General features: G+C 44.2%; 1 protein-coding gene across 2 annotated transcripts in view; it reads right to left on the minus strand.

The window, feature by feature from the left end:
- DES (desmin) overlaps window positions 1-25,576 on the minus strand; it is a 46,840-nt gene that overhangs the window by 6,720 nt on the left and 14,544 nt on the right. For both annotated transcript variants that reach the window (XM_077447847.1, XM_077447846.1), the window contains exons 2-8: window positions 16,183-16,243; window positions 13,683-13,778; window positions 12,676-12,837; window positions 11,263-11,388; window positions 10,957-11,177; window positions 8,477-8,520; window positions 7,961-8,046 (exon numbers count right to left, since the gene is read on the minus strand). In XM_077447847.1, coding sequence (XP_077303973.1) covers window positions 7,961-8,046; window positions 8,477-8,520; window positions 10,957-11,177; window positions 11,263-11,388; window positions 12,676-12,837; window positions 13,683-13,778; window positions 16,183-16,243 — 796 coding nt within the window. The remainder of the gene's footprint in view (window positions 1-7,960; window positions 8,047-8,476; window positions 8,521-10,956; window positions 11,178-11,262; window positions 11,389-12,675; window positions 12,838-13,682; window positions 13,779-16,182; window positions 16,244-25,576) is intronic.

A 25,576-nucleotide genomic window follows, 5' to 3' on the forward strand; every position in this document is an offset into this window, starting at 1 on the left:
TGTGAGCAGAGAACGGCTCTGCACTGAATCGAGGAAATGTTGTTTTAGGATCGGTAGGGGGTTTGAATTGCGATCTCGATTCTTTAACGTTTAACCATGCAGCTCTAGTGTATATCTCCTTATTGGGGGGGTCACAAGGAACAATAAGAAAACTGATAGAGCTTCTAAACCTTCCCCACTCTATCCAACTTAATATTACAAACACAATAATTAACATATATATTATATGGCCAAAACTATGTAGTTACCCTTCCAGATCACTGAGTTCAAATGTTTCCAGTGTACCAGGGTACTGGTAATAGCACATCATACAAAGACATTGTAGACAACTGTGAGCTTCCAACCTTGCAGAGACCCTTTTCTGTTCCAACATGAGTGTGACCCCTGTACACAAAGCCAGCTCAACCCTACTGAACACCTATGGGGTATATTGGAATCAGTGGCAGCTGGTTCTCAAAATTATTGGGGGCCGCAAACAAACTGAACAATTCTGAAAAAAACCCCATCAATTGCAGCCTCACTGTACCACCAATCGCAGCCACTGTGCTCATCAATTGCCGCCACTGTGCCATTAAACACAGCTACTGTGCCCATCAAACGCAGCCATTGTGCCCATCAATTGCCGCCACTGTGCTTTCAAATGCAGCCACTGTGCCCCATAAAATGCAGCCACTGTGCCCATCAATTGGTGCCACTGTGCCATCAAACGCAGCCACTGTGCCCATCAATTGCCACCACTATGCCCATCAATTGCCGCCACTGTGCCCATCAATTGCTCCCACTATGCCCATCAATTGACACCACTGTGCCCATCAATTGACACCACTGTGCCCATCAATTGCTCCCACTGTGCCCCATCAAATGCAGCCACTGTGCCATATCAAATGCTGCCAGTGTGTCCCCCGCCAGCCCGCCGCCTACCCTTACCTGTCTCGGTGGGACAGCTCTTCAATGTCTTCTCCCGTCCTCTCTTCCCATCCTCTGCTATGATTGGACGACTGGCGTCCTATCACAGCGCCTGTCGTTTCAGCCAATCAGGTGGTGGGTAACAGATCTGAGCACCTGATTGGCGGAGAGGCGTTTTAGTGTTAGGAAAGCGAATATTCATTCGCTTTTCTAACACAGCTGAGTGACCTGTGAGCGCCCAGCATGGCGCTCGCAGATCGCCTTTTTTGATGCCTATTAGAGCCTACGGCTCTAATCAGGTGCTTCAAACCCCCCCCCCCCCGCTGTAATTCAGGCCTTGCGCCCGAAAAGGGGCCGGACATCTGAATAGGGGGTGGTAGCGGCAGCCATAGATAGAGTCATACATTGCATGAATATATCTATTGGTGATAGAGGGAGTGGCATGGGGCCTTTATGGACGCACCGCCACTGATTGGAATGGTGACTGGGAGCCAGCTCTTCTCATCCAACATCAGTACCTGACTTCACAAAAGTTATTTTGGTTGAATAGGCCCAAATACCTACAGGCACTCTCCAAAATCTTGTGGAAAGTCTTCCTAGAAGAGTGGAGGCTGTTATAGCCACAAAAGGGGCGGTCAATGAATGTTAATGATTTTGGAATAGGGTGGCCACAAGCTCCTGGCTATCCAGTACAGTGTATGTAGTAGACCTTTACATGCTGACATGTCATCTCACGCATGTCCTGGAAACTATCAGAATTATTTGAACAAGCATCCAGTTACTTGTCCCCCGTTGTACCTGTCCATCTCTTACTAGTATGCAGCTGTTGTATTTATACTTTTAGAAACTCTCATGCAACAGCTGCTCCTTGATCCCCTCTACCTCAGTGGGCGTTGTGTCGGAGTGTGCGCCGTGCGTTTAGCACTGTGTGTTCAGCAGTCACTATAAAAAGCTTGATGAAGAAATGAAATTGAGCTGCTGTGAATGACTCAACAGAAGGCATAAAACTCATCTCCCCTGGACTGACTCATATCACAGATGAAGAAACCTAAAGTGGTCCTCTCTGCTGAAACTCAACTTTCCATGATGTCCTTCCTCCCTTCTCTACCTTACAAACTCAATGAATATGTTAAAAGTTTATGAAACTTAAATGTGGTTTTTTTTTTCCTCCTATATTTAATTTAGTGGTCACCCACTTCCTGATTTTCTTTTGCCTAGGCGCTTCTGGAAGAATGGTCAAACATTCCCATAGACACACTCCTAAACCTTGTGGACGGCCTTCCCAGAAGAGGTGAAGCTGTTATAGCTGCAAAGGGCGGGCCAACTCAATATTGAACCCTACGGACTAAGACTGAGATGTCATTAAAGTTCATGTGCGTGTAAAGGCAGGTGTCCCAATACTTTTGGTAGTATAGTGTATGTGGCGCCCTACAAAGTCCTTTCTTTTCTTTGTTTTTGTTTAAAACCACTTCAATACTTAGGATCTCATATGAGGTCCTTAAATTTGAGTGGGGATATCTGAATGATGCCTGCAGCTACAGGCATCATTCAGATATCATTCTTTGCAGCTAGCGATTCTGTGCACGATAAGAATGATCATAGTGGCAGTTCTGCTGCTTGATCGTTCTTATAGGCGACGGGAGGGAACATGCCCCCCCCTCCTGGCCACCATCCGGTGCTTCTCCGGGCTCTCCCGTGCCATCGGGGGCCCGGAGAAAGAATCAGCCGGTGCTGGATGCCGATAGAGAGATATCCGGGGAGCAGATGGTCACCAGTCATCTCTATGACCGTCGGAGTTCCGGGCTCGGCGTTATGACGACACGCCCGGCTTCCCAGAAGTAAGCAAAGCCGCGACCGCGGCTGTCAGCATGAGATCAGTGAATTTTTTTCTCAATCTCATGCTTTCCAGCTTGAAGGAGAGATGTGGGGTCTTATTGACTCCACATCTCTCCATAAAGAGGACCCGTCACAATATTATTATTATTATTCACGATTTATATAGCGCCAACAGTTTATGCAGCGCTTTACAATGTATAGGGGGGACAACACAATTACAGTACAATACAAAAGGTACAGGAGGGCCCTGCCCGTAGAGCTTACATTCTAAAGGGAGGGGGTGGTGGTACAAAAGGTAATAGCTGCAGAGAATGATTTGATGGGGGTGATTCCTATTACAAGGGATGTTTATATTCCTTGTAATAGGAATAAAAGTGATAAAAATAAATAAATAAATAAAAAGTGCAAAAATAGAAAAAATTTCCTATTAAAAAAAAAAAAAATTAAAACGCCCCTCTTCCGGTAGCTCGCATTCAGAAGCGAAACGCACATGTAAGTCCTGCCCATATATGTAAACGCCGCTCAATCGACACAGGTGAGGTATCACCGCGTTAGCGCATGTGCAACAATTCTAGCACTAGACCTCGTCTGTAACTCTAAACTGGTAACCTGTAAAAATTTTCAAAGCTTCGCCTATGGAGATTTTTAAGTACCGAAGCTTGGCGCCATTCCATGAGCATGCGCAATTTTAAAGCGTGACATGTTAGGTATCTATTTACTCGGTATAAAATCATCTTTCACATTATACAAAAAAATTGGGCTAACTTCACTGTTTTGTTATTTTTTAATTCATGAAACCGTTTTTTTTTCCAAAAAAAAAGGAGTTTGAAAAATGATTGCGCAAATACCATGCAAGATAAAACATTGCAATGACCGCCATTTTATTCTCTAGGGTGTCTGCTAAAAAAAAAAAACATATATAATGTTTGGGGGTTCTGAGTAACTTTCTAGCAAAAAAAATTATGATTTTTTACATGTAGGAGAGAAGTGCCAGAATAGGCCCCATATGGAAGTGGTTACATTTTATGAATGTATGGGATGTGGTGCCACGTCAATAGGCTGCGCGTTAATCTATATCCTGTAAAGAAGAATCAGAAGTCTATGTGCCGGTGCCTGGGACAGAAGTAGGCCTCATCCACATGGCCAATCTAGGCTACCAAGAATCAGCATATAGTCACGGAAGGGTTCATGGGCGTTTGCAATCAGCCGTGGGCAAGACAGCTGTTCACATGTAAAGGGACACTAAAGGTGTTACATGCAATGACATTTCATCCCTCATCACATGTAACATCTCGGATGTCAGTTTACATGTGAATAACACCTGTGCTCCCGGCCGCAGCTGTACACTAATTCTTGGCAGTGTATGGCTTTGGTCAGCCATGTGAATGAGGCCGGGGGCAGCAACAAGCTTTACATTATACAAAAGTCATTCTTACTTTTTTAAATTTTTGCCCACTTCTGAATTTTTGTGGCTGAATTGAGCAACATAATGGGGGGTAAGAAAAAACAAAACAAAAAAAATTACTATACTTCAATAAATATAAAATCATCATTCGTTTAAAATTTTAGAATGGAGAAATGGAGAAATTACTATAAATCAGGCCCTAAGCTTCCTCCATTAGAACATCTAGCATAAGTTTTCTAATATAATTACTCAACATGAAGGGTGAAGCTGGTATAAAAGAACATCATCATATAGGTGTGTGCCCGGGGCAGCATGATGTCTAAATACAGCCCTGTGTAGAAGGGACACATACCCGGCATTACTGGGCTTATTCATTCCTTTCTAGGTTAGTTAGCAGCAGGAATTGAATGCTAAGCATGTGGCCTTTTACGTCATTTATTTGTAGTGCTCCGCCAAGTTTCCAGCAGCAGTTTTCAAGAGTTACAGCCCACCCGCCCAGACCATGTGTTCACTGCTACTGATTAACCACTTGCTTACCGGGCACTTAAAATGGTTGTAAACCCTTACAACACACTTTGACCTACAGGTAAGCCTAGATTAAGGCTTACCTGTAGGTCCAAGAAAGAACCGTACAGGTTTAGGAAATATTTGCCCGAAGACAGGCACCGCTGTCTACGGCGCATGCGCCGTAGACAGCGGCGCGCAGGCGCACTGAGCGCGGCATCGTCGACGGCTCCCGTGCGCATGCGCGGGAGTGACGTCATCGCGGCTTTGCCGAATGACAGCGGCGAAACCCACCGAGAAGATGGATGTGCCGGACTACAGGGGACATCGGTGACATCGCTGGCTCCTGTGTCAGGTAAGTGACACATAATGGACTGCTATGCGATGCGATGCATAGTAGTCCATTATGCTTTGCCTTTGCAGGGAATGAAAAAGGAAGTAAACTCATCAGGGTTTACTTCCTCTTTAAATCCCCCTCCTATCCAGACAAATTTTCAGCTTTCAGCGCTGATACAACACTGTACCCAAATTACATTTTTATAATATTTTTCCCACAAATAGAGCTTTTTTTGGTGGTACTTGATCACCTCTGCGGTTTTTATTTTTTGTTAAAAAAATGTAAAAAGACCGACTTTTTGAAAAATATTCTTTTTTTATATTTTGTTATAAAATTTTAAAACAGGTAATTTTTCTCCTTCATTGATGTACGCTGATGAGGTTTCAGTGATGGGCACTGAGAGGTGGCAGTGATGGGCACTGATCGGTTACACTGATATGCAGCACTGCTAGGTGGCACTGATTGGCACCACTGGTGGGTATTGATAGGTGGCACCTGTGGGCACTGATAGGTGGCACACATGAGGCATAATTGCCTCCTTCCTCTTCGGGGGCCGATGTCCCTTTAACATAAGTCGGTGATTGGCTTTTTTTCTCCTCACGCCCACAGTAAGAATGCTGGCGCCGCGAGCAGAGCGGGGAACGAGGGGGGGCTTAGTTCCCCCGCATCACTGGACCCTGGGACATGTAAGTGTTTCCGATTATTAAAAGTCAGCAGCTGCAGTAAACATCCCTTGTAATAGAAATAAGGGATGACAGGTCCTCTTTATGCACAGATCTGGGGTCAATAAGACCCCAAATCTCTCCTCTACCTTTAAATTTTTTTTAAAAAACTCCAGTCCTCCAACACCATAGAGGTGATCTGGTCTCTGGTAAGCTTTATGGCCAGCCACGCGGGCCGTCAGATCTTTTCCCAGGCATGCCGGTAAAAATGGTAAGCCCAAGAAACACTGGCGATTGGTGGGAGGGGGAGGGGAGGTGGAGACCCCTCCCACTGCTTCTTAAAGCTATCCAGTGGCAAATTATCCGCTCGCACCACTTTCATGAGAAAGCTAGGCTCCGGCTGAAAAAAGAAATACCTGGGTTATGTCTGAAGGCTTCAGCTATAACCCCGGTAAACCACTTGCAAGCCTCAACATACATATATATATATATATATATATATATATATATATATATATATATATATATGTGTGTGTATTGTGGTTGGAAGTACCATCTGCCTCCTGAGCCCTTTGGCTGGGTCCGTGATCACGGTGGTCACCTATAATAAAGAGCAGGGGTCTCCAAACTTTCTAAACAAAGGGCCAATTTACTGCCCTTCAGACCTTAAGGGTGCTGGACTGTGGCCATTGAGAGTAGAAAAGGTCCCAGTGTCAGTGGGAAAAAGCAATGCCCCATCTTTGGTGTCAGTGGGAGGAATTGTGCCCCATCATTGGTGTCATTGGGCGCCATCGTTGATGTGATAGGGTTAAACTGTGTCCCATTGTTGGTGTCATTGGGAGGAATTGTACCCCAACATTATTGCCATTTGAAGGAATTGTGCCCCTTCATTAGATTCAGTGGGGGAATTATGCCCCATTGTTGGTATTAGTGGATGAAATAGTGCCCCAAGAGCCTAAAAAGCAAGCAAAGGGCCGCATTTTGGAGACCACTGGTATAGACCATCATTCTCAACCTTTTCCATATGAAGGAACCCTTGAAAAAACCTTCCAAGCTCAGGGAGCCCCTGCTAATAATTACTATATCTATAGGTCATGGTACATTATCGTGATGCTCACTACGAAGAATTTTCCTTACATTTGTGGTCAGTAGAAAGATTCCCACCCTTTCAAAGCTCAACAAGATCATTGGTGTCAGTGGTACTCATCTAAGAAGCAGCCCATTGCTCAAGGAACCCCTATCAACTTCTGGAGGAACCCTGTTTGAGAATACATGGGATAGTCCCATCCATAAGACGGGTATGACAAGTGTTGCACGTGCTCAATAGGTTCAGGACTTTTTTCTAGAAAGGCTTTAGGGCCCAGATCTCCAGAGCAGGGCTGAATATAAGTACTGAGATATCTCAGCTACATTAAGGGGGTTGGTGGAGTGCTTTAAAGGCTAACATTAGGACATTGTAAAAGTGGAGTTGTCCTTTAACTCTCAAGCATCTGCCAAAAACTGAAATATATAAAGCAGTTTTAAGAGTACTGCTTTATAGTCGACCAATTCACAGTGGGGATTGATTAACTAAAGACAAACAGACTCCAGAGCTTAGCAAATTAGGTAAAGCGTCACTTTACAAAGAATACCCAATCACATGTAAGGAAAATAAAAAAACTGTAATTTTGCTTGCACATGATTGGATGATGGAAGTCAGCAGAGCTTTTATTCAATTACTAAGCTCTGGTGCAACTGCACTTGCAAAGTTCACAGTCTATTTGCCTTTAATGAATCAACTCCAAAGGGTCTCCCAGATAGGGACTATACAAATGGATGAAGCTGATTCTATACAATAAATTAATAATTAAAATAAAATGTTTTGCCACATATAACAAGCAGAGTTTAGCCCTTGTACACACGGTCGGACATTCCAACGGAAAATGTCCGATTGGACCGTGTTGTCGGATAATCCGACTGTGTGTGGGCTCCATCTGACTTTTTCCATCGGAATATCCGACGGATTGTGTGTAGAGAATTCCAATCGGACAAAGTGCCACACATGCTCAGATCAAATTCCTAGACCAAAGCTATTGGCTACTAGCCTGAACGTAGTCCCGTCGTAACGAAATAACGTCATCACATTACGTACGATCGGATTTTCCGACAACTTTGTCCGACCGTGTGTATGCAACACAAGTTTCAGACAAAATCCGTCGGACAAAATCCGTCGGACAAAATCCGACGGATTTTGTTGTTGGAATGTCCGACCGTGTGTACAAGGGCTTAAAGTTGGGAGAATTATGATCATTTCATTTGGGTTTGTCTCACCTCTCCATCTCGGGTCTCAATAGTTTTGATCATGACTGTTTTTTTGGTGTGAACTTCAGATGATGATCTCTGCTCTGGGCTGGTCTCTGGAATAACGCACATTAAATATGGTGTTAGCATGAAACAATATTTGCACTCACAGGCAGTCTGTATTAATAGTAGTGGATAAAAAACACAAAGGTCATAAGGAAGATTTACAACTCTTGTTGGCCACCCAGTTTTATACAACTTTCGCAAAGGAAATGGTGTTGCTATTTTGCCATTTTTCCTGATATGTAGCCAGAAAGAAGATACGGTACATAGGAGGTGTGTTACTGCCTGGATCACCAGGTGAAAACAGAAGGAAAAAGCCTAAGAAAAGAAAACAAATGCAGCCACCACATCTAATGATTGGTAAGCTGCAATATATTACCTTTTTTGGTTTTGGGATTAATATCGCTTTAGTACTCATCTGTGTTTTGTTTTTTATTGTTCATGACATTTACACTAATAATAGTTGTATCTTCTTACACTTACCTCTGAAGCTCAGTGTAGAATATGACTGGATAGGAAGACTGATCCTAAAACACAGAATTGGCAGAGGCTTAAATTTCTTTATACATTAGTCAAAAACTATTGGAAAACATTATCTTTAGCTGACGTTTAGGTATGAAATTTATTGCAAAGTTACATTGGTACAGTTTGGATTTTATTGCAAAGTTACATTGGTAAGTATGCTTATTTCTAGACATGTGCGGCTTGTTTCATTCTGAATCGATATTTGGACAAACTTTTCGTTATTCAGAAATTCAGAGAGATTATTCACAAATACAAAATAACCATCAATCACCCTCAGTCTGGAGCGCCATGCAAAGTTTCGCCTCATGGGGTGAGGATAATCATGAGAAAAGTGAGGGATCAGCCCAGAACTACACGGGAGGAGATTGTGAATGATCTCAAGGCAGTTGGGACCACAGTCACCAAACAAACCATTGGTAACACAATACTCTGCCATGGATCCTGCAGCGCCCGCAAGGTCCTGCTCCTTAAGACGGCAGATGTACAGGCCTGTCTGAAGTTTGCCAATGAACATCTAAATGATTCAGAGAAGAATTTGGAGAAAGTGCTGTGGTCAGATGAGACCAAAATTGAGCTCCTTGGCATTAACTTGACTCACTGTGTTTGGAGGAAAAAAATGCTAATGACCCTAAGAACACCATCCCTACAGTCAAGCACGGAGGTAAAAACATTATGCTTTGGGGCCATTTCTCTACTAAAGGTGCAGGCTGACTTTGCCACATTGAGGGGCCAATGGACGGGGCCACGTATTCTAAAATCTTGGATGAGAACCTTCTTCCCTCAGCCAGAACACTGAAGATGGGTGGTGGATGGGTCTTCCGGTATGACAATGACTCAAAACAATGGCAACAAAGGAGTGGCTCAAAAAGAAACACATTAGGTCATGGAGTGGCCTAGCCAGTCTTCAGACCATAATACTATAGAAAATTTATGGAGGGAGTTAAAATTTTGAGTTGCCAAACGACAGCCAAGAAACCTTAAGGATTTAGAGAAGATTTGTAATGAAGAGTGGACCAAAATCCCTCCTGAGATGTGTGCAAACCTGATCACCAACTACAAGAAACGTCTTACCGCTGTGCTTGCCAACAAGGGTTTCTCCACCAAGTACTAAGTCATGTTTTGCTTGGGGATCAAATACTTATTTTACTTATTGAACTGCAACTCAATGTATAACATTTGAATCATGGGTTTTTTCTGGATTTTTGGTTGTAATTCTGTTTCTATCATCTAAAATACACCTATGATAAAAAAATTATAGAATTACAGAACATGCGAACAAGGATAAAATGTCATTTAAAACTGCTTGCGGCTGTAATGAATTGTCAGATCCCAGCAATATAGATAAAAATCAATGAAAAAAAAAACGGCATGGGCCCCTCCCCCCCAGTCCATTACCTTGCCCTTTGGGTCTGGTATGAATATTAAGGGGAACCCTGCACCAAAATTTTAAAAAACATATTGCGTGGGGGTCCCCCCAAAATTTATACCAGACCCTTCAGGACTGGTATGGATATTAAGAGGAACCTTGACCCCATGTCATTAAAACATGGCACGGGGTCCCCCCAAAATCCATACCAGACCCTTATCCAAGCATGCAACCTGGCAGGCCACAGGAAAATGGCCACATGCCCTCAACATGGGAAGTTTGCTTTGGGGTCCCCCCAAAGAACCTTGTCGGAATCTGGATCTTTAACAAGGGGACCCTCAGATCCCGCCCCCCCATGTGAATGGGTATCGGGTACATTGTACCCTTAGACATTCACCAAAAAAAGTGTCAAAATGGTAAACAATTTGGGCCAATCCTTCATTCAAAAATAAAAAGTGTCCCTCAATGTCCATTCATCTTCGATCACAGCGTCCGACGACCTGAGGAAAAAAATAAATGGAAAAAACTCCACCTTAATGGGAGGATCCCGCTGACTGCAGGGTTTCTGCATTGACAGCAGCTATAAAGCTGAGGGTGGGGGTCGTAACATCAGAGGGGGTGGGGGTCACCTATTTACGTCACCAGGTAGCCCCGCCCTCAGCTATATAATAGCTGTCAATGCAGAAAGCCTGCAGTCAGCTGGAGCCTCCCATGGCGGCAGAGTTTTTTTCAGTTTTTTTTCTATTCTCGGATGCTGTGATCGAAGATAAATGGACATCGCAGGACAGTTTTTTTTTCTTTTTAAAAAGACTTGTCCCAAACTGTCTCCTGTCATTTTTACAATTTTGAGAACTTCTTTGGGGAAAAAGGGAGGGCAAATCTCTCCAAAATAGGCCTGACACCAGTCTAGGTGTCCCCATTGGAATATTTCTCTTCAGTGGTCCCCATCAGGGTTACAGACAGGGGGTGTAGGGGTTAACTCTTCTTTTCAGACTCTTGAGACCCAATTCTGAACAGTCGACCTTATGTTTATACAGTATAATTCTAACGTCACAATGTAAGCGCATTTTACCTGCTCTCCTCTCCTTCCAACAGTTTACGGTATGTGGCAATCTCGACGTCCAGTGCCATCTTAACATTCAGCAGATCCTGGTATTCCCTGAGGTGCCTTGCCATCTCATCCTTGAGATTGCGGATTTCTTCCTCTAGCCTTGAGATGGAATCCTGGTAGCCAGCTGCCTCTCCTGAGAACCTCTCCTCCAGGTCCCGCATCTGGCGCAACAGGGAGTCATTCTGAGAATAAAGAAACCCTGTTTTAGCCTGAGGGGAAGCCATAAACTCAGGATCGGTAACGGCCAACATTGGGTATAGAACTTACTGTGCCTTTAAGGGAGTCAATTTCACAGGTGTAGGACTGAATCTGGTGGCGATATTCCATGAGTTCTTGCTTGGACTGGCGCAAAGCATCGTTATTTTTCTGTGCAGCTTGGTTGAGGTCCGTTACCTGTAATTAGAAACTGCTGTGAGATTGGGCGAAAGAGCAATACATATTGGGTGGAAGAACAATACAGATTGGGTGAAAGAACTATACAGATTGGGTGGAAGAACAATACAGATTGGGTGAAAGAACAATACGGATTGGGTGGAAGAACAATACGGATTGGGTGGAAGAACAATACAGATTGGGTGGAAGAACAATACAGATTGGGTGGAAGAACAATACAGATTGGGTAGAAGAACAATACAGATTGGGTGGAAGAACAATATAGATTGGGTGGGAGAACAATACCGAGTCACACTAATTCAGATGTGATTAAGCCAAGCTTTAGCAGAATTCCGTCTGAATAATCTTGGTTGGTTTTCCGACGGAAAATCCGCTCCTGTGTACGCGGCATAAGAGATTCACCAGCTAGGAAAGCTGCCATCTCTGAAGGCCTTGCTGCCGATCTACATCTACTAAATGACTATATCTTAAACTCATGATACATTAGTGTGATGGTCAGTGGGAAGAATTGCCCCCTTACTGATAGCTAAAAAGATCAATGGATTCAGTAGGAACTTATCTGAGAGGCAGAAATTGCTCATTGTTCAAGGAACCCCTAGCAACCTCTGGAGGACCCTGGTTGGGAAACCCTGATCTAGTCTACTAACACTTTACTAGAAGACAACAGGAAGCTAAGGCTGGACAGCTATTCGATGGCCTTGTGAGTAAAAGACTATTTGCTGATCCAGATGACGTTGGTGCTTTAAGAGTATAAGGGCCAGTGTAGCTTTACAGGGTACAGACTTTACAGTGTCCCTGATTTGACCATTCCCTCTAACCTCAGGGATCAAAAAGCTCTATCTATAGGACAGTGAAGTTAATGTCCTCTTTGGAACTTTAGAACACTTATCGGAGTATCCCATGCCCTACACCCCTCCCCAGTTACACATTTTATCAGCATTAAAACCTAAAAAAGACATCTCCTAGACCGGGGATATGCAATTAGAGGACCTCCCGCTGTTGCTAAACTACAAGTCCCATCATGCCTCGTCCTCTGGCTGTCATGCTTGTGGTTCTAAGTGTCTTGCTATGCCTCCTGGGAATTGTAGTTCTGCAACAGCTGGAGGTCCGCTAATTGAATATCCCTGTCCTATACTGTCTCCAAGATAATCCGGAAAATAATTCTGGTCATCATCATCACCTGTGTTGCTGTTATCAGGAGAAGTACAGTGAGCATGCTTTTATCAAGTTTCATCACCATCCATCAGCGGCCCCTTCAGGGGTACCACAACCGCTACATTTTCATACCTTGGATTTGTACCATTCTTCAGCCTCAGAGACGTTCTTGGCGGCAATGTTCTCATACTGTGCGCGGATATCTCTGAGAGCTGCTGTTAAGTCTGGCTTGGCAATATCCAGCTCTACCTGCACGTGCTGCTCTTGAAGTTGTGCCTGAAGATCGCGGATTTCCTGTGAAGAAACAAGAGATGTTACTCTGAACATGCTTTACAGAACCTGAAAAGTTCTATGCAAGGTCCATGGTTTGAATTGGCAAAAAAAGCCTCAAGTCTTGTTGGCGCATTCCAACTCTAGCCAAGTTTTTTTAGATTGAGGCGGGAAAGGTTAGTGGTAGAGGTCAACTTTTTATAGCTTTCTGTACCCCGATTTGGGGGATCTGTCCTCTCTCCCATCTGTTTGATGTGAGAGGAAGAGAGGGCGAATCCCTCCAGGAGGAACTCTGCGTTAAAAATATTTTCTAGTGGACTAAAGCAGTTTGTCTGGATTTTATTGCTATCTGCGTTCCCCTCATTTTCTATCCTGATAACGGGTGTCAGCCAGAACAGGAATCCCCTCCATGGGGATCAGGGCCACCATTGAAAATCATAGGGGCCCCATATAGCCTTTCTGACTGGGCCCCCTAACCACCAACCCCCAGCCAACAAGTGTGACCGTCAATGTTCAGGACTCAGAGGCAGAGAAGAACAGCTTAGAGACAATTTTGTGGGTATGGGTGATGTCAAGCTGTCATCGTTACCCATGCCATTGTCCCAGTTTGGTTTTCTGTGCTTATGAGACCCACAGAGTGCTAACAAGTCAAGCAGAGCCTTTATGGCTGACTGTACTGGTGCTACGCAAAAATTGATAGCAGGGAGGACACCCAGAGACATCCCCTGCCGGGCCCAGACCCCCAACTGAACCATCAGAGCTTGGGCCCGGTATGGGAATACTGCTTGTACCCCCATAATCCCCTATCCGTGTCCCTCGAAGGGGCATATGAAGAAGTTCCAACCATTCCATTCTATGCAAAGTCTTACCTCTTCGTGAATCTTCTTTAGGAATGCAATCTCCTCCTGCAGAGACTCGATGCGTCTCTCCAGATCAATACGGGCCAGGGTAGCAGCATCTACATCCTGAAAAAGTCAGGAAATTGGCAAGTCTTTAGATGGCAACACATGAAACTCCAATCAAACAGTTAAACACGGTTTACAAAACACACAGCTAAACTTGTAGTTGTTTTTACATGCAGAATACTTTCTACTGGACACTTTTTATTTACATTCTCTTGCCACACTCTAGAGCAGCGAATGGCGAGCCTATGGTACGTGTGCCACAGCTGGCACGCAGAGCCCTTTCTGTGGGCATGCAAGCTAAGTAGCCGGATCGCTACCCCGAACCGAACAAAGGAGCGCACACTGACCAGCAAGTGCCCATGCTCGGAAATGAGTCGCGGCTCGTCCAGTGATGTCATCGCACCTGACGCTGCGCTCAAAGCTGCACCGCGTTCCAGAGTCTATGTTTGGGGCGGGGGGAGCACAGGTGAGAGAGGAGGTGGCACTGCACCTACTTGGGAGGGCGGGGACTCCTAGAGGGGCCATTACTGTACCGGACCAGGTGTGATCTCCTCGCGGGGGGGTGGAGATATGGTTGGGTGAGCTGAGTTCTGTCCTCTAGGCTTCCTAGTTTTTCTAAGGATTGTATTGACTTTGGGATTCCAATCCGTGTTTATTATGGGATGTCTGGCTGTAGTGATTCCTGGAGATCAGGTTGCTTTCTTCCATTGTAGAAGCGATTGTTAGTGGCATTTATTATCCCCCCGCCCCCCCCCCCCCCCATATATTAGGAGGAGTGCTGACTGTTCTACACACACCTGTCCTCTGGATGCAGTCACATGACCTATCACATGCCGCTGGTACACCTGTTACAATTCTCCTTTAAGGGGGCGGGGCAAGGTGTGTGTGCTATGCCTACATACTTTTGCTAAGGCTCCATGCACACTGAAGCTCAAAAAAGCCTTTTCTGGACGCCAAATTGCTGGCAAAAAAACGATGGTTGAAAAAAATGTGCTTTTAACAGCGTTTTGTACTAGCGTTTATGGGCGTTTTCAATAAAAATACACAGTTAGAGGACACTCCAAAAATCCCACAGTGCATTGAAAAAATAGAATGCCGAACACTAATTAAAGCGGTTCTGCACTCATAATAAAACATTTGCCCATTCTGTTGCCTCTAGACCATATATTTGATAATGCCACCTGTTTTTTTTTTTTGATTCATCTACCTTTTGTAATCCGTAGTAGTTTATTTTCATCCCCTGCGGCGATGGGCGGTCTCTTGCGGGGATCAGCATCATTTCCTGCTGAAGCCCGCAATGTCTCCTGGGATCTCGTTCAAGTAATCCCAGGAGACATTGCGGCTAATGCACCCGACATCTCGCGTGATTTCGGCTATTACAGCTGTATTAGCCGAAATCACGCGAGATGTCGGGTGCATTAGCCGCAATGTCTCCTGGGATTACTTGAACGAGATCCCAGGAGACAGTGCGGGCTTCAGCAGGAAATTATGCTGATCCCCGCAAGAGACCGCCCATCGCCGCAGGGGATGAAAATAAACTACTACGGATTACAAAAGGTAGATGAATCAAAAAAAAAAAACAGGTGGCATTATCAAATATATGGTCTAGAGGCAACAGAATGGGCAAATGTTTTATTATGAGTGCAGAACCGCTTTAACGCGTGTTTATGAGCATTTTTGAGTGTTTATCATCGCTTGTCGTTTTTTTGGGGGTGAAAAACGGCACTTTGAACGCAAATTTCTGGCGTTCAGAAAAAAGCCCATAAACTCCACTGCTCATTAAAGCTAAAAAACATCCATGTGTGCATGGACACATAGGCTAACATAGAGTGGAGTTTATAGGCTTTTAAAAAAAACGCCCAAACTCCAATAAACTGCAGTGTGCATGGAGCCTAATAGATGTCCCTCATTCCCATTTCAGAAAGTTGGGAGGTATGGATTGTGGACAGATACAATAAACAATATACATCAGGCAGGTATGCATAGCTCCCATCTGTCCCTGATTTGGAGGGACTGTCCCTGATTTGGAGCAATGTCTCTCTGTCCCTCTTTCCTTCTCATTGTGATCTGATCTATATAGTTGTATATAAAATGCACTTTTTATCTTTCAAAAAGTGTTTCCCAGCGCTAAACCTTTCATCCAAATTCTAAATTGCTGCATTAGTACATTTTAAAAGCCAATATAAAGGAATAGTAGTGGTAAAAAAAAAAAGCCCTTGTGGATTTAATTAATCTTTTTTTTTTGGGTTAATTCTCCTTTAAGGGGGTAGGGCAGGGGGCGTGTCTTATGCCTACATATATTTGTTAGTAGGTGTCCCACATTCCCATCTCAAAATGTTGGTAGGCATGGGTATAATACTTATATTAGGCTATAGTTACAAGAGCTTTGTGAAGCTGCAAAGCACAATTTTGTTACCACGTGTGAACATTTGAATGACCTGCTGGATGTGGAAGGATAACTTACCGCTCTGAAGGCTGACAGGTTATTCTCTGCATCTTCTTTAAGCTGAATCTCTTCTTGCAACCTAGGAGAAGGAAGGGGTTGGTAAGTGTTCGTGTAAAGATATGCATATATCACATGACATAATCCAATGCACATGCTCAATGTGGCAGCTTGGAAGAGTAATCATCTGCCTCAGTCTAGGACCCCCTCTCAACCAAGGCTGACCTGCTAAGTATATCTATTGAATTCTGAAGGGTGCCACCACTCCTATCACCATCATAACCCAGTGCTCTGGAAATTCCCAAAGGTGCCCATTCACTCCCTCGTGTTCTGAAAAGTAGTTGTAAACCCGTACATGTACCCAGTGAAGTGATTGGCTCAAATAATACACCTGGATGATACAAATTCTCCTACAATGGTTGTACCTGTCTATCTGCCGTCTTCTCTTCTCTGCAGCCATTCAAGGTCTAGAATTTATAAAGCTTGTCTGAGCTGTCAGAAAAAAAGGGTCCGAAGAACTGAAATTACACACTGCAGAGCCTCAGTGAGGGGAGCTTTGAGAGCTGATTGGAGGAAAGAGACACACCCCTCTCCACAAAGCACACAGGAACAGAACTGAGGCTGTCAATCGAAGTCTGTGTGCTGGAGATCCCTCCCTTGTCACCATTTTTCTCTTGGTGTCAAGAAAACTTGTCAGAAGTGATTCGTGCTGATAGCAGTGAATGAAGCAGCAGACAGAAATGACACTGCTCCGGATTGAGACAAGTACACACTATAGAGGGATATGCTTTGTTCATATTTCATGTCTGGGGTTTACAACAGCTTTAACCACTTGCCAACTGCTGCACGCCAATATACGTCGGGACAATGGCAGCAGTGGGCAAATGGGCGTACCTGTAGGTCCCCTTTAATCCGAGGGGCTAGCAGGCTCGCTGTCTCCCGGCGTAAACAAGGCATTTCCCCGTTCTGCCTAGTGAAATGACAGAGATCACTGCTCCCTGTCATTGAGAGCAGTGATCGCTGTCATGTGACTAGTAGCCCATCCCCCCACAGTTAGAATAACTCCCTAGGACACACTTAACCCCTTCATCGCCACCTAGCGTTTAACCCCTTCCATGCCAGTGTCATTTACACAGTAATCAGTGCATTTTTATAGCACTGATCGCTGTATAAATGAAAATTATCTCAAAATAGCGTCAAAAGTGTCCGATGTGTCCACCATAATGTTACAGTCACGATAAAAATCGCCACTATTACTAATAAAAAAAAATTATAATAAAATGCCATAAAACTATCCCCTATTTTGTAGACTCTATAACTTTTGCGCAAACCAATCAATATACGCTTGTTGCAATTTTTTTTCCCCATAAAATATGTAGAAGAATACGTATCAGCCTAAACTGAGGAAAAATTATTTTTTTTATATTTTTTGGGGGATATTTATTATAGCAAAAAGTAAACAATAACGCATTTTTTTTCAAAATTGTCGCTCTTTTCTTTATAGCACAAAAAATAAAAACCGCAGAGGTGATCAAATACCACCAAAAGAAAGCTCTATTTGTGTTCAATAGCCTGTGCGACTCTTCTGCTTGATTCCGAGCATGCGTGGAACTTTATGCATCGGAATTGTGTACACACAATCGGAATTTACGCGAACGGATTTTGTTCATGGAAAATTTGAGAACCAGATCTCAAATTTTGTGCGATGGAAACTGTCCAATGGAGCCCACACATGCTCGGAATTTCTGACAAGCTCCGATCTCACATTGGCTGTTGGAAAGTCCGACCGTGTGTACATGGCATAACAATACACAAACACGTAAGTTTTGATTTACTAAAACTGCAAAGTGCAAAATCTGGCCAAAAAAAAAAATCTGTTTCCTTTTTCTTTTTTTGGCTACCATGCGCATACTTTGCACTCTTCAATCTTAGTAAATCAATCTCTATGAATTAAGTCCAAGAAGGTGCATGAGATCTGAACTGATCTCTATTATTTATATCCAGACCAATTTTCAGCCTTGGGTGCTCTCACACTTTGAATGACAATTACTCAATCATGCAACACTGTACCCAAATGAATTTTTTGTTTTTGTCCTTTTTTTCACACAAATAGAGCTTTCTTTTGGTGGTATTTAATCACCGCTGGGTTTTTTATTTTGTGTGCTATTAATCAAAAAGGACTGAAAATTCGGTTAAAAAAAATAAAACAATTCTTTGTTTCTTTTAAAATTTAGTATTGGTGAGTATTGGCATATTATTGCAGAGTATTGCAGTGTTTTGCCAAGTATTGGCAGAGTATTGCACCATGTTGCAGAGTATTGGCAGATTATTGAAGAGTATTGCAGAGTATTGCAGTGTTTTGCCAAGTATTGGCAGAGTATTGCACCATGTTGCAGAGTATTGGCAGAGTATTGCACCATGTTGCAGAGTATTGGCAGATTATTGCACAGTATTGCAGAGTATTGCAGTGTTTTGCCAAGTATTGGCAGAGTATTACACAGTGTTGCAGATTATTGGCAGAGTATTGCACAGTGTTGCAGAGTATTGGCAGAGTATTGCACAGTGTTGCAGAGTATTGGCAGAGTATTGCACAGTGTTGCAGAGTAGGGGCAGAGTACTGCAGATTATTGTCACTGAGCAGCGCTGTGGGCACTACACATCCAGCCCACAGTGCTGCTGCCATTTCTCACCCTCTCCCTTTCTCACTGTACCGATCGGTACAGAGAGGGGAGGGAGGAACCGGCATCATGACGTGACGCCGGTTTGTTTACAAGTGATCGCTCCATCATTTGATGGAGTGATCAAGTGGTAAACAGCCGCTATCAGCCGGTTTATCGCCGGTTTGTTTACAAGTGATCGCTCCGTCATTTGATGGAGTGATCAAGTGGTAAACAGCCGCTATCAGCCGGTTTATCGCCGGTTTGTTTACAAGTGATCGCTCCGTCATTTGATGGAGTGATCAAGTGGTAAACAGCCGCTATCAGCGGCTGTTTACCGTGATCCGGGATGTTCTCAGGTGCGCGCCCCAGGTGGCGTGCGGGAGCAAGAATCTGGAAGGACGTCCATGAACGTCCACCCAGAAAAACTCGACCGTGCTGTAGCCATCTTTCGGCTATGGCCAGGTCGGCATGTGGTTAAAGTTCATGTATGTGTAAAGGCAGGCGTCCCAATAGTTTTGACAACATTGTGTAGGTACATAAGGGGTCAGGATTCTTCTTGATACCGGTATTTCTGTGCAGATAAACCTAGCAGTGCCTTATAAGAGTGTTTCCCAATTTTTTTTCATTCACAGCACCCTTTGAAAGTATTACAAATTTTGAGGCGCCCCAGTCTAAGATGGGGTCCCCTATCAAATCAGAGCCCCCCCCCCCCCCCATATTGTCTAAAGTCATCATCTGCACATCATTGCCCTGGGCCGGCTTCTTCATGGTGACAACGGTGGACCATGCCTGCCGCCTGCACAATGTACATCAACGCCTCCACCAGAAGGCCATGTGACGGGGTGACAATACCGACATACAATAGAAAGAGAGTTGTCACCCTATAACAGGAAGGATAGTTATGTCAGGATCACCGTGTATTTTTTTAATTTTATTTTTATGAAAGCTGCAGATTTAAAAAAATGAAATGCAAGGATTGGACTAACATTTTACTGATTGGGTTTCTATCTACTTTAACATGGTAGACGAGACCGTGGGGGTGATGTCAGCACTATCACTAAAGACATATCTGCTACTGTTCTCCTATTATGGTGATGGCAGCTTCCTCCTTATGTTAGGAATGGGAATGAGCTCATCCTGACGAATGTTTTATATTCCTGGTGGGAAAATGTCCCCCCCGGCTGGCCATGTAGGGAGCACAGGCCCAGGGAGATTTACATTGTGAGGACTCTGCTCTTCCTCACTGTCATGTTATGGAGCTCACAGGCCTCCCAATAATGGTGGTGTGAGCGGGCGGTGCAGAGACTGGCCTGGCCCACGGGAAGATGGAAGACTCGTGTCCCAGCTGCTGCTGTGAACAAGTGGTCACCGACTCATTTCAGGGGGATCATTTCACTTGCTCGGTACTAATGTCAGAACTGGATCTGTCTGCCAGGAACACGGTCAGAAAACAGAACCAAAGCCTACAACAGGCAGTGCAATCCTTTGTACATTCGATGGATGATTGTTATGGGCAACAGAAACACTTGGTTGGTTGCTTTTTGTGATATTTACACTTGGTTGGTTGCTATGGGCGATAGTTACACTAGGTTGCTATGAGTAATAGTGACACATGAATGGCTGCTATGGGCATACCTCCCAACATTTTGAAATTAAAATGAGTGACACCTACTAGAAAATGTATGTATGCATATGCAATCATTGGTTCAACTACAAGAATCACTCCCTTGCCACATCCATACATGTAACTTGAAACAATGCTCCAGTGTTATTCTAAGGGTTGCGTATTCATATCCAGACAAGGTGAATATAAATGTATTTGGTCATGATGTATACTACACTTGATGCATTTACAATGCATATTGGTCGTTGCATGTCTAAATATATGCAATGAAATATGACTTTCATGTATGTAAAACAAATGTTTGTTTGTACATTGAGACCTGTTTCTCCCTCATTCCCTTTTGTGTGTCCTGAGGAAGCAGATCAGCGAAACGCGTTGACACACAGGGGCTCACTTACCTGATATCATATAATATTGGGCCCTTGTTTCCCATATTATATATATATATATATATATATATATATATATATATATATATATATAATGTGTGAATACATGTTTTTAAATAGCACTTTTCTATGTATATTTCTTGATTTTATATCTTTTTGTCTATATCTAAAATTTAGATTTTTTGTTTTTTATAAATATTGTGGTCCAATCTGCCTTTAAAGTCTGACCTAGTGGTCCTTTTTTCCCTTCTTCTAAAATAGTTTGTTCTGTTCCTGTACAAGAAAATTTTTGGAGTTTCACCCTTCGGAAATTTTTATTCGGAAGGTCGGAAACCGGCTGTGGAAAGTTGTGTAGACACTATCAGAAAATCGCACGATCGCTCCTCGGATGAAAATGTTCACCTCATTTTCCGAGCCTTTAGACTACAAACAGACCTCACCAGTTGAAGGTCACGGGCTCAGAGCATGGAAAGATTTTCAGAAGGTGCTCAGCAATGGTTTCCTCCATACTTGTCATGTGAAAAGGTACATAATTGGTTGCTATGGCAACATCACTAAAGTTTTTTTTTTTTCTTTTGGTGCGGTTTCTATAATTCATTCTTGCAGAGCCTCTTATATAGGAATCTGGCAGTTCCAGCTGCTCTTTATGTCCTGCTGGACACCCAGCCAAGGATATGTACATCTATCTGTATGTTCTCCCCAGTCCTGGTGACCCCCGTGATGTGCCGAGCTCTCAGGTTTCGCCAACTGTGCCACCAGGCCGGTCTTCTCCATGTCCAACTGGTAGCAGATGTATAATCAGGCGGCCTGACAAAAACCAGCAAGTGTCAGGGGTTACATTACACACAGGAGCTCTTATGTAAACAAGAAAATGAGTGCAAAAAAAATGCTGCAGTGGAGGCTCTCCTCCAGGGGCGGATTGACCACTCATGGGGCCCCCAGGCAATAGGAGATTATGGGGCCCCCAGGCAATCAGAGATTATGGGGCCACACAGTATACACACACACAGTATACAATTACACAGTATACACACACATAGTATACAATTACACAGTATACACATACATGTACACACAGTATACAGAGACATGTATCTATTGGCTGAGACGGTACTGGAGAGGTGGGGCAACTATAATCTCTGGATTTTTAGACCAAAGGGATGTCGGTAAGTGACATTTCAGAGACAGATGTAAAAAAAAAACAGATTTTTACATACTGTCCCTGGTTTTACAGAGGCTGGCAACCCTGAATGGGCCCCCTAGTGGCCCGGGGCCCTCGGGCAGTGCCCGAGTGGCCAAATGGTCAGTCCGCCCCTGCTCTCCTCTCACCGCAGTGTCATAGAAGGGGGCATGTGTCTAAAAGACACATGCTCCCTTCCAGCCCTCTTAACTACAAGGAAAAAACATGGGTTTATGGGTAAACGATTTACCCATAATCCCATGTTTTTCTCACAATGTTAAAGCGAAATTCCACCCAGCAATGGAACTTCTGCTTTAAGGGAAGGTGACCCCCTGACATGCCACATTCGGCATGGCAATTTTTTTTCTTTTTAGTGGGTCCTAGCTCCCACTTCCTCCTGGGGCACCGCGGCGCCGGAAGTAAGTTTACCTCTCACCCCTCCCTCTCGGCAATCATCTGGGACACGTCACATGTCCCAGATAATCCACAGCGCGTAGCGCGGCTCGCGCATGCACAGTGCGTGCCCTGCTGTGAACAACCACAGTGACAAGGCCGGTGCCGCAGACAGGAGAGAGAGATGAGCGGGGCTTCGTTCCCACACATCGCTGGACCCTGGGACAGGTAAGTGTCCAATTATTAAAAGTCAGCAGCTGCAGTATTTGTAGCTGCTGACTTTTACAATTTTTTTTTTTATTGGAAATCCGATTTAAAGTGATTGTAATAAGGGTTAGTTTTTTTTTATTTTTTTATAACAAACATATCATACTTACCTCCACTGTGCAGCTTGTTTTGCACAGAGTGGCCCCGAACCTGCTCTTCTGGGGTCCCCCGGCAGCTCCCGTGGTTCCACCCCGCATCAGATAACCCCCTAGGAAAAGTGCTTCCCCTAAGGGGGTTAGCTGAATGTATGACTTGGCCCCGCCCCCGCGTCATTGGATTTGATTGACAGCAGCGGGAGCCAATGGCTGCGCTGCTATCAATCTATCCAATCAAGAGCCAAGAACCCCAGGCAGAGAGAGGGCGCGTCCCCGGCGGCTCAAGTTCCAGGGCTCAGGTAAGTAAAATGGGGGGGCTGGGGGGCCTGTAATTTATTATTTATCTATTTACTGTAAAATTACTGGTTGGAATTTATAGCTTCAAACTTCAGTAATTTGTCCGATAAGCCCCCTGCTTGAGTACAGTTTTAAAAATGATAGTAAATTACCTTAAAAACAATATACAATAAATATTTGTATATGACTTATTTATGTTCATTTACCCCTTGCCACCCAGGCCAATTCTGACACTTCTCTCCTACATGTAAAAATTATAATTTTTTTGCTAAAAAATGACTCAGAACCCCCCAAACATTATATATAGATTTTTTTAGCAGACACCTTAGACCACTTTCACACTGAGGCGCTTTTCAGGCGCTTTCACGCTAAAAACAGTGCCTAAAAAGCTCACAAAAACGTATTTCCATTAAAATCAATGAATGTTTTCACAGTAGGGCAGTATGTTGGCAGGGCTGTGAAAAACTCCCCTCTCCATTGAGATTAATGGGAAGCTCTTCAAAAGCACCTGAAAAGCTCTTCAAAAGCGCTCAGTGTTTTTACTAGCAGTTTAGAAGCGCCTCGGTGTGAAAGTGGCCTTAGGGAATAAAATGGCGGTCGTTGCAACTTTTTATGTTACACGGCATTTGCGCAGCAATTTTTCAAACACATTTTTTTGGGTTTCATGAATAAAAAAAAAAATGTAAAAACACTAAAGTTAGCCCGATTTATTTGTATAATGTAAAAGATGATGTTACGCTGAGTAAATAGATACCTAACATGTCACACTGTAAAATTGCGCATACTCTTGGAATGGCGCTAAAATTCGGTACTTAAAAATCGCCATAGGTGACACTTTAAAATGTTTACAGATTACACGTTTAGAGTTAAAGAGGAGGTCTGTGCTAGAATTATTGCTCTCACTCTAACGGCGTATGTAACCTGTGTGTATCTGGCTCTCATACTTGCTAGTGCCTCACCAGACACTGACCTCACCGCACGTCCCTGATAGCTATAGCCGCCGGCAGTGGTTGGGCAAAAAAAAACGTCAGGCTGGTTTTCTGGTTGTTGACTTGTTGTGCAACCAGCCTGACCATAGACAGGTTGAAATTCTGCAGAACCAGACGGCTTTAATAAATCTTGAATCCACTGAACCAACATGATGGTCAACTGGCAATTCCAGAAGGAGAGGTCAGCAATTCCGGCCCAGGTATGTCTCTCTGTTTCTGTTTAAAGTGAACCTGTCTTTTGCTCAATCATTCAATGGGATTGACTCACCGCTGTCACATGGAGTGAATGACATGCTTCCTCATATTTACAAGGACTGGTTATCCTCTTTTTTTCTCTGTTTATTCTCAGACGAGAAATGGGAGAGTGAAGAAAAGCAAAGATATGATGCTGGCTATGGGTGGGTGGCAAAGATATGATGCTGGCTATGGGTGGGTGGCAAAGATATGATGCTGGCTATGGGTGGGTGGATTATATAAAACAGGTTGCTTTGACTTGAATAGACAAATCTTTGCTTTCCATCGTAACTATTAGCAACATTAAAAAAATAACATATATGGTGCAGTCTGTCGCTGACATTACCCCAAGGGTTTTTGTTTTTCTGAGTCCCCCTTTAACATTTGTATTTGAGTTGTATTACCTGTTGATCCCGCCAGTAGATCTGCTATTGTTCTATGTCCTGTAAAGAGCCAAGCCTAGCAGAAGTAGCAGCTACAGAGTTGGTAAAAACCATATTACACAGCGGTTCTCCCCCCCCCCCCCCCCCCAATATCCTGCCAGTAGAACCGTTATTATTATTCTTACTGTACTTACAAAAAATTGAATTTATTCATAAGCCTTAAAGCAGTCATAAACCCTTCACTCTTTAGGATAGAAAGCCTATGACACAGGGGCGTAGCTATGGGGGGTCTCGGGGGTCTCAATTGTGACCCTGCCCCATGCTCCAGGGGGCTCATGCACCGCCTCTGTGCACCTAGATAGGAGGGGCAGTGGGGGTGACAGTTCCTCTGTATGTTAACCCCGCCGCCCATCCTATCCAGGCCCTGCAGCCAGGTCTATGCGCAGTTTCTAGCTCGCCATGCCCCTGCCTCAGGAACTTTTGCTGAGCCATACACCAGTCATAAGGGAAAGGGGATCCAGAGAAGGCTGAACTACGAGTCCCTGATGGGGGGGGGAGGGGAAGAGGAGCCCATGAGGGTCAACAAAGTATTAATTACACCCAACCACCTATTATGACGGACCTAGGATCCTCTGTCCCTAGATAAAATAACAAAAATAAAAAACACTGACACCAGTGGCAGAACTGCCAGGGCAGGAAATGTCACCCCTGTCCACTGGGCCTTGGTGTTCTGCCACCGTGGGGCGGCTTTAAGACAGCAAGAAGGGGGGCCACTGCAGAAGGTGTGAAAGGATCCCACTACGGGACAGTAAAAAAGGGCCCTGTGACAGGAGTAAAGGGCCTCTGGATCAGCGAGAAGGGCCCCCGGGCCCAGAGGGAAGGGTCCCAGCTGGGGGTCAGGGGG

The sequence above is a fragment of the Lithobates pipiens genome, unplaced genomic scaffold (assembly GCF_037356315.1).
Source record: "Lithobates pipiens isolate NorthernLeopardFrog02 unplaced genomic scaffold, aLitPip1_a1.2 Scaffold_22, whole genome shotgun sequence".
Taxonomy (NCBI): domain Eukaryota; kingdom Metazoa; phylum Chordata; class Amphibia; order Anura; family Ranidae; genus Lithobates; species Lithobates pipiens.